General features: G+C 47.9%; 3 protein-coding genes across 5 annotated transcripts in view; 2 read left to right on the top strand and 1 right to left on the bottom strand.

The window, feature by feature from the left end:
• Window positions 1–778: 778 nt before the first annotated feature.
• Window positions 779–5,631, top strand: proca (protein C (inactivator of coagulation factors Va and VIIIa), a). The gene is made up of 9 exons (XM_008335094.3): window positions 779–932; window positions 1,199–1,303; window positions 2,033–2,190; window positions 2,628–2,652; window positions 2,751–2,861; window positions 3,526–3,666; window positions 4,083–4,201; window positions 4,690–4,807; window positions 4,953–5,631. Exons 2-9 carry the CDS (start codon window positions 1,234–1,236, stop codon window positions 5,540–5,542), a joined length of 1,332 nt encoding a protein of 443 aa, XP_008333316.1. The 5' UTR covers window positions 779–932; window positions 1,199–1,233; the 3' UTR covers window positions 5,543–5,631.
• dusp28 (dual specificity phosphatase 28) lies at window positions 5,443–7,151 on the bottom strand. 3 transcript variants are annotated; one of them, XM_008335093.3, is made up of 3 exons: window positions 6,806–7,151; window positions 6,323–6,703; window positions 5,443–6,144 (listed from the first exon to the last, which is right to left on the bottom strand). In XM_008335093.3, exons 2-3 carry the CDS (start codon window positions 6,668–6,670, stop codon window positions 5,986–5,988), a joined length of 507 nt encoding a protein of 168 aa, XP_008333315.1. In that variant the 5' UTR covers window positions 6,671–6,703; window positions 6,806–7,151; the 3' UTR covers window positions 5,443–5,985. The 3 variants fall into 3 exon arrangements, with proteins under 3 accessions (XP_008333315.1, XP_016897658.1, XP_008333314.1); XM_017042169.2 differs by having other exon boundaries at window positions 7,036–7,147; XM_008335092.3 differs by having other exon boundaries at window positions 7,032–7,136.
• A 497-nt stretch (window positions 7,152–7,648) lies between these two features.
• LOC103396860 (putative zinc finger protein 286B) overlaps window positions 7,649–9,084 on the top strand; it is a 5,060-nt gene continuing 3,624 nt past the window's right edge. The window contains exons 1-4 of the mRNA XM_025052460.1: window positions 7,649–8,086; window positions 8,206–8,406; window positions 8,562–8,801; window positions 8,897–9,080. Coding sequence (XP_024908228.1) covers window positions 8,235–8,406; window positions 8,562–8,801; window positions 8,897–9,080 — 596 coding nt within the window. The 5' untranslated portion in view covers window positions 7,649–8,086; window positions 8,206–8,234. The remainder of the gene's footprint in view (window positions 8,087–8,205; window positions 8,407–8,561; window positions 8,802–8,896; window positions 9,081–9,084) is intronic.

Genomic DNA, 9,084 nt, shown 5'->3' with positions numbered 1-9,084 from the left:
CTGGCTCCGCCCACGCGGCGGTTTGTCGGTCATGAGGACGTAAACGCTCATTGTTCGGTGTTTGCATGTTTGTGTGCGATTGTGTGACCGTGTGACTGTGACAACAACAACAGGAACAGCAGCCACGCCCTGGTCACGGCCCTGGGGCAGGTTTTTTTTTTTGTCCCCCAAAAATCAAAACAGGCCAAAGGACAAAAGGAAACAGGAGCCGCGGGAACGAGGAGCCAACAAAAGGAGAGGAGCGCATGAATGCTTAACCTAAAAACTGTCCCGCTTTCTATTGAGGGCGGAGCTCTGTGACGCCCCCAGAGGCCGACCTCATAAACGCGCCTGGACCTGCTCAATAGCTCCCCCCACCAGTGGAGCCGCGGTGGAGGGGCGGAGTCTCAGCAGCAGGGTTTCCAGGAAAAGGTTCCAAAACCTGACCTGGTTTGGCTCTGCTGCTAAAGCTAACAGGCTAACAGGCTAACAGGCTAACAGGCTAACACGTTATTGATGTAAAAAGGAAAATATTTGATGTTAACCCAAGATCAAACGTTTACTTTGATCAAATGTGTCGCAACCAAACCACATGATGCTACCAAAGGTTAGCGGCTAACTGCTACCTACCTGTGTATCAGTGTGTGTATCAGTGTGTGTGTGTATCAGTGTGTGTGTGTATCAGTGTAGTGTGTGTGTATCAGTGTGTGTGTGTATCAGTGTGTGTGTCAGTGTAAACATCATGTGTCCAATCAGCTGCAGACGCTGGTTTGACCCTGTGACCCCTGGTCTGCATAGAGACTGTGTGTGTGTGTGTGTGTGTGTGTGTGTGTGTGTGTTTACTCCGGTCAGGACTGGACTCTCGTCAGTAAACACACACACACACTCACTCATTTGTCAGTCATTAACTCCAGCTTCATCCTCAAACTTCAGCTTCTCGTCTTCAAACGTCGGTGAGAAAACGTTCTTTCTTCTTTTATTTGATTTGATTTGGTCACATGACCGGACGCTGGCTCGACCCTGTGACCCCTGACCTGCAGCCCACAGGGGGTTGAAGTCAAATCAGGTCGTCGGCCTGGTGAAGTGTGTGTGTGTGTGTGTGTGTGTGTGCTGAGTCAACCTGTAGGTGTTTCCATGACAACCAGCGACTGATTTTATTTCCACAAAACATTTTTGTTGTGATTCTGCTTCAGTTGTTTTTGTTTCACTAACTTTGAAGGTAAGATCTGATTGGCTGCAGCTGGGCGTGACATCATGAACGTGCGATGGCTCTGTACGTCCTCTGCCGTCATGCTGTGGTGTGCGGCAGTACTCAGTGTGTCCAGTAGGTGATTCAGTTGTTTGTATATGTGTTTGTATTGACTGAAACATACGTGACCTGGTTCTCCTGGTTCTCCTGGTTCTCCTGGTTCTCCTGGTTCTCCTGGTTCTCCTGGTTCTCCTGGTTCTCCTGGTTCTCCTGGTTCTCCTGGTTCTCCTGGTGCTCCTGGTTCTCTTTGTACTCCTGGTTCTCCTTGTTCTCCTGGGTCTCCTGGTTCTCCTTGTTCTCCTGGTTCTCCTGGTTCTCTTTGTACTCCTGGTTCTCCTTGTTCTCCTGGGTCTCCTGGTTCTCCTTGTTCTCCTGGGTCTCCTGGTTCTCCTTGTTCTCCTGGTTCTCCTTGTTCTCCTGGGTCTCCTGGTTCTCCTTGTTCTCCTGGTTCTCCTGGTGCTCCTGGTTCTCCTTGTTCTCCTGGGTCTCCTGGTTCTCCTTGTTCTCCTGGTTCTCCTGGTTCTCTTTGTACTCCTGGTTCTCCTTGTTCTCCTGGTTCTCCTGGTTCTCCTGTTTCTCCTTGTTCTCCTGGTTCTCCTTGTTCTCCTTGTTCTCCTGGTTCTCCTTGTTCTCCTTGTTCTCCTGGTTCTCCTGGTTCTCTTTGTACTCCTGGTTCTCCTTGTTCTCCTGGTTCTCCTGGTTCTCTTTGTACTCCTGGTTCTCCTGGTTCTCCTGGTTCTCCTGTTTCTCCTTGTTCTCCTGGTTCTCCTGGTTCTCCTGGTGCTCCTGGTTCTCCTGCTGCAGTCTTCTCCGACCCTCCTGACGCCCACATGCTGCTGCGCTCCCGTCGGGCTAACAGCTTCCTGGAGGAGCTGAAACCTGGCTCCATGGAACGTGAGTGTGTGGAGGAAAATTGTAACTTTGAAGAAGCCCGAGAAATCTTTCAAACTGCAGAAGCCACAGTAAGAACACACACACACACACACACACACACACAAAATAGATGCTAACAGTTAGCTTAGCATTGCCTGTTTTTTCTTGTTATTATTTTAAAGAACAAAACTGTCAGAGTGAGGTTCACGTTTCTTACAGGACACAGTTACAAATGAACATAGCTTTGAACTAGGAAAACAGCTAATGGCTAACGGCTAACAGAGCTCTGAGCTAGCTCTGGCTAACATTCATCTACTGCTCGGTTTTGGTAATATATTGTTAACTTAGTTAGTTATATGTTCACGTTGTTGTTGTTCACGTTGTTGTTGTTGTCGTTCACGTTGTTGTTGTTAACGTTGTTGTTGTTCACGTTGTTGCTGTTGTCGTTCACGTTGTTGTTGTTCACGTTGTTGTTGTTCATGTTGTTGTTAACGTTGACGTGTCTCGTCACTGTGTTCTTCCACAGCTGGAGTTCTGGATGGTTTACACCGGTGAGATCCAAAGATCCGATTTCTTCCGGAACATGAACAATATTGTTAACAATAAAGTGATTCACGTGCCGTTCACGCTGAATTCTGTTTGGCTCCAGATGGATCGCAGTGTAAATCTCACACTTGTGTCCACGGCACCTGTGTGGATCTGTTCCAGTCCTTCGCCTGTCGCTGTCACCCTGGATACGAGGGACGATTGTGCGACCAGAGTGAGTGTGGAATTCACACAACATTAACGCGTGAAAAAGATGAGCTGAAAACAGTAGAACCACAGGGTTCTGTCGTCGCAGCTGCTGCTCTTCTTCTTCTTCTTCTTGTTCTTCTTCTTCTTGTTCTTCTTCTTTGTCTTTTTCTTCTTCTTCTTTTTTTTTTTCTTCTTCTTTTTTTTCTTCTTCTTCTTCTGCTTCTTCTTCGTCTTCTTCTGCTTCTTCTTCCTCTTCTTCTTCTTCTTCTTGTTCTTCTTCTTCTTGTTCTTCTTCTTCTTGTTCTTCTTCTTCTTGTTCTTCTTCTTCTTGTTCTTCTTCTTTGTCTTTTTCTTCTTCTTCTTTTTTTTCTTCTTCTTCTTCTTCTTGTTCTTCTTCTTCTTGTTCTTCTTCTTTGTCTTCTTCTTCTTCTGCTTCTTCTTCCTCTTCTTCTTCTTCTTCTTCGTCTTCGTCTTCTTCTTCTTCTTCTTCCTCTTCTTCTTCTTCTTCTTCCTCTTCTTCTTCTTCTTCTTCGTCGTCTTCTTCTTCTTCTTCTTATTCTTCTTCTTCTTCTTCTGCTTCTTCTTCGTCTTCTTCTTCCTCAGTTGAGGAACGAGACGTCGTCCAGCTGTGGACGTCGTAGACCGTGTGGACACCTTCAGACTGACTGGGTTCCAACTCTCGTCCTCAGTTGTTTCAGCCACAAACTGCTCGGTGGACAACGGCGGCTGTGACCACGACTGTGTGGTGATCGAACACCGTCAAAGACGACAGTGCAGCTGCTCCACTGGGTACAAGCTGCACCAGCACGGCAGGAAGTGTATACCAGAAGGTGAAACAACCACAACAACAACAACCACAACAACAACCACAACAACCACAACAACAACCACAACAACAACAACAACAACAACCACAACAACAACAACAACAACAAAAACAACCACAACAACAACAACACATTGTTATTATTTAAATATATTTATATTCTGTGACCCTGACGTTAGAACAAGATCAACTCTACTGTGAATATAACTGTGGGAGGGGGGGTGATACAGTCTAGGGAGCGGTGATAACAGTGTGGGGGTAAAGGGTAAATATATAATAACTACCTCGCCTCTACTTTGTGGATTTTCCCTTTTTCGTGGTGAGTCTTGGACCAGAACTACCGCGATAGTAGAGCGACCACTGTTGTTCAAAAGGCATCTTTACTGTTACAGTGTAACACACACACACACAGCACCCCAGGAACCTCCTCCTGTGGCCAGCTGCTGATTGGCAGGACATCGTACACCAAACCCAAGGATGGTCTGCTGCCCTGGATGGTGGGAGGAGAGGTGGGGAAGAAGGGAGAGAGTCCGTGGCAGGTGAGAAGGTTCTAGAAGACTGCAGTACCAGTTGACACCAGTAGGGTCCACACTCTGTTGGCCTGGGAGGTACTTTTTAATCAATCAATCAATCAATCAATCAATCAACCTGTCGCTGTCTGGGACAATTGTTGCTAATCCAGTTCTAGAGATTTCTATTTCGCTGGTCATCGACCTGCACTACCTTTGCGATCTACGGGTAGATCCCGATCTCCTTACTGGTCTACGACGCTGGTGTCCAAACGGACCAGTGTAACTTCACCGCCCCCCCCCCCCCCACACACACACACACACCCGTGTCTGCAGTGAATTGATTAATTTTAGCTCAGGGAGCAGCTGGCCCACCGCTGCCTCCTGTGGTCATATATATATATTCCCTGCAATCTGAACAAAATGTTTCCAACAGTGAAGTCACAAAACGTGTCAGTGATGGAGGAGCCTCAATAAATATACCTACATGTATATATATATATATATATTCCCTGTAGGTTCTGATTCTGAACCCCAGTGGAGAGTTCCACTGCGGCGGCGTCCTCATCGACGAGAGCTGGGTTCTGACCGCTGCCCACTGCCTCGAGAAATACATGAGGTTCAGAGTACGACTTGGTGAGATATTTTTACCTGAGTAGCCTCGGCAGCAGCGCTACAGTAGCGCCACAGAAGATTAGCGCTTGGCTAACGTCAACATCTACGCTAGCCTTAGTTTCTGGTTTAACATCCTTGGCTAACACCACCTGTGGTGGCTCACCAGGAGACTACGAGCGTTACAGGGACGAAGGCACCGAGAAAACCCTGAAGGTCCAGCAGACCTTCAATCACCCGGACTACGACTCCATGACCCTGGACAACGACATCGCCCTGATGCGTCTGGAGAACCCCGCTCCGTTCTCCGACTACATCCTTCCCATCTGTCTGCCGAGCAAGGACTTGGCCGAGCGGGTCCTGCACCTCAATGGTACCATGACCGTGGTGACGGGCTGGGGAACCGATGAACAGGACAGCACCCACTACGCCTCGGTGCTCAATGTCATCAAGGTGCCCCTAGTGGAGCACAGTGTCTGCTCAGCCCACATGTCAAACAACATTAGCCAAAACGTCCTCTGTGCTGGTTTCCTGGGACAGAGGATGGACGCCTGCAACGGGGACAGCGGGGGGCCCATGGTCACCCTGTACCGCAACACCTGGTTCCTGGTGGGCTTGGTGTCTTGGGGCGAGTCCTGCGGCCGTGTGGACAAACTGGGCATCTACACCAAGGTGTCCAACTACAACGAGTGGATCAACCGCGTGCGTGAAGAGTGGGACAAAAGTCATGGTCCTCAACCGAGGGTTCCCGGTCCCTGATCCGCCTGGATCTGGTTCTCTGAGATGAAGTTCTCAGAACCCCCTGAGATGTTTCACACTCGAGTCAATAAAGGTCGTCTCACCCACAACGTTCGCTCACTGTCTTTATTCACGATCACAACAAACATTTCCACCTTCCTTAAAAATGTAGTCGACTGTGGCGACACGCCCAGAGTCCATTAGCACATAGTTATCTACATGTTAGCACAGCTCGCTAACAGCTAACAGCTGCTACAGCAGTACGCCGCAATCCTAACTGCTAACTGCTAACTGTGTTGTGGCTGTTGTAGCTTCTTAATCCAACTGTTTCACTATGTTCATCTGCTGCTCATGAAGCTAACAGTTCATCACATGCTAACAGTTCTCCAGCTAACACTGGTTCCTTGTTGCTGCAACAGCAGTTGCTTACAGTAATTAGTTGCTAACAGCAGCTAAATGCTAGTCTAAGTGCGAGTGTTGTTGGGGACTTCAGCTGCAGGACGTTGGAGACCAGAGATCTCCTCAGCCCGGGCTCGTCGTCTCTCCAGTTCCTCCTCGTACGTCTGCAGCTGAGACAGGAACCCGGGGTTGGGGTCGATCACATGACGAGCTGACTTCACTTCCTGGAAACAATGGACGACAATGAAGGAAAACAGACACGTGGGTTAACTGGGTCAAGATGCTCCACTGGACACCAGTTAGCCCCTCCCCCCTGCCCCCCCACTGGTTGTGTGCAGTGTCACAATGACAAATAATTCCCTTACAAACAAGGGTTGACGGTTCAAACCCCTAACCCCTCACCTGTAGCGCCTCCTTCAGCTTCAGTTTGTGCTGCTTCATCAGGAAGGCTATGCAGATGGAAGCTGAGCGGCTGCGTCCGTTCTTGCAGTAGACGAGGCTCCGCCCACCGTGACGAACTTCAGCCTGGATGGCGTCGGCGCAGGTGTCGAAGTGGGCGTACAGGTCTTCACTGGGGTCGTCATAGACCGCAATCCGCAGCTTGGTGACGTGAGCGTCGGCGGGGAAAGGCTGCTGTCTTGAAACATTAATGCACAACGTCACTGCCTCCTGCTGGAGGAGCTGGGCACTGCAAGCAGAGCGGGCATTACTGATACACAGGGCTTCAGTGACTTTGTACAGCTGCAGCATCGTGGTTGAGATCTGGCTTGTGATTGGTTGGATCTGTCATGAAAGATGATGAGAAATCAATGCCACCATCTCACACCAAACCTCATGGAGAAAATCAGAGATTTTAGTTCAGACCAAAGTCCATAAACACGTGACCTGCTGGTCCACTGCTGCCCCCCTTTGGTTCTGATAGAAACATCTGTCTTATGACAAGATAAAACATTGAACACTGTAACTGTAGACCTGCCTACAATGTTTTGTTGAGTTGTTAAAGGAAATGTTGTTCGTATGCTTGTCACCAGAGTGTTTGATCTTCTGACACACACACACAGAAACACAAACAAACATACAAATTCACACACACACACATACACACACTGACCCACAATCAGATGATCTTCTCTGGTTGTTTAGGAGGAATCACTGCCAATAATCTGCCCAGGTCTCCACATGACAACTGCAGTGAAACACACACACACACACACACACACGCTGCTGCTGCTGCTATATTTACTGCTCTGCCCTGGGTCCTAAAGCTGCTCTGTTTCACTACAGACCTGAGACTGGATCAAATGTCAATGATAAATGTATTTGAATCATAATCAGTTATTTTTAAGCTTGTTTAAAATGTTTTATGCAATTATTAAAAGATAAAACTAAATAATACATATCCATATACATATCAAACGTATGAGTGTGTTTTTATATTTAATTAAATATTAAAATATATGATTACTGATTCCTAACTTAAATCAGATCAGTGTAACTCCATTAGAATTTTCCTTTTATTTCAGATTTTTTGCGTTAAAACAAAACGTTTATCATCAGTCTCCACCGTACTGTATCACCAGGATCAATAACATCTACTGGCCAGTAGGTGGCGGGGCTGCATCTTAAGGTAGCAGCCTGTACGGCTGTGCCTGGAGAAGAAGAAAAATAGCAGCGTTTCCGTCGCACCAATGATGACGTAACACCACAGTGGACACTGTTTAGGTTTGGCTTTAAACGTTGAAATTGACCAAAATAAACTCTATTCAGAGAATAAATAAACCAAATCTGTGTTTAATGACTGCGTTTCTGAGCGAAACAAGATGGCCGTGTGTGTGTGTCACACCTCAGGTCGAGAACCCGGTGTTAGCACTCGTGTTAGCTTTTATTTAGCCGGTTTGAAGCGGCGTTGGTTGCTAGTTGACGGCTTCTGGATTAGACTGGTTAACTACCGGGTTAGCCATGAACTTGTAGCTGTGTTGTTTGAATAGCTTCTCTGCTAGCCGCTAACCCATAAGTCCCGGTTTAGTTGTTGCTTTCACCCCTTGTTGGCAACTGTTTTTGATGTTCGGTTAGCTTGTGATTTTAGCCATTGCTAATGTTAGCGCGCGATGGCTTTACCTGCAGTTTGGCGTTGCTAAGGGGTAAATGGGTGTTTTAGCTGCTGAGGTAATTGCTGAATTAGCTGGCGTTATTGGCATTTGTTGCATTTTGGATCAGCAGTTGTTTGAGCAGCTTAGTTCAGCAAATTATTTAACTTAATTTTGTTATGTTTGTTGTTCTCTTAGCATTTAGCTGCTGTGTTAGCCAGTGAAGAATGACGTCAGAGGAGAGTCTGAAGGAGTTTGTGAAGCAGCGACTAACTGCTGCTGCTCAACAGATATTCTCCATCTTCCAACAAAACCTCGACCAGTGCCAAGACGAGATGCAGCGTCAGCGCCAACTGCTGGACGTCATTTTAAAACCGGAGCGCAGGCCAAACGGAGCAGGTGAGTCCCGACCGTAATACTGTCTCAGGTTTATTTGGTCATTTCTCCTGGTCCTCCCTTGCCTCCAGCGGCCTCCTTTACTTTACTTTCACTTCACATAAAGTAATATCATTAAACAAGTTTAATTCATCTGAGTTTTTTTTTTGTTTATTCAGAACTGCCACACAAATCTGGTTTTGTGGAGGAGTGGAAGTCATGTTTGGAGCAGCGTACCCTCTGCATCCGCCAGGAGGGGGGGCTGCTCGCAGGGAGCCACTGTAACGTTGGAGAGGAGTTTGTGAAGCAGAGAATCTGTGCTGCCGCTGACGACCTGTGGTCTCTGCTGGAGTCGGTCTTCACTGGGCAGCAGGCGGACAGAGACGGTCGGGACCCAGGTGGGCTGAGGCCCATGACAGGTTAGTAAAACCCAGGTGTCAGAACTGATCCCAGCGCAGCAACAATGGTTTGATTCAAGAACCTCCCCACATTCACTGTGTCTCTGTCCGTCCAGAGCCTCCTCTGCTCCCTGTCTGCAAGGAGGAGGAGGAGGAGAGGAGCTGCAGTCTGACTCCACACACGAAGGAGGAGCAGCTGGACTTTTGTAGCACTCAGGATGTGGAGCAGCTGGTTCTGAAGCAGCAGCAGGAGGAGGAGGAGGAGGAGGAGGGAACTCCTTCTGACGGGGACAGAGGACAGCTG

The sequence above is a fragment of the Cynoglossus semilaevis genome, chromosome 20 (genome assembly GCF_000523025.1).
Source record: "Cynoglossus semilaevis isolate Cse_v1.0 chromosome 20, Cse_v1.0, whole genome shotgun sequence".
Taxonomy (NCBI): Eukaryota; Metazoa; Chordata; class Actinopteri; order Pleuronectiformes; family Cynoglossidae; genus Cynoglossus; species Cynoglossus semilaevis.
This window is presented reverse-complemented; position numbering and strand designations above follow the sequence as displayed.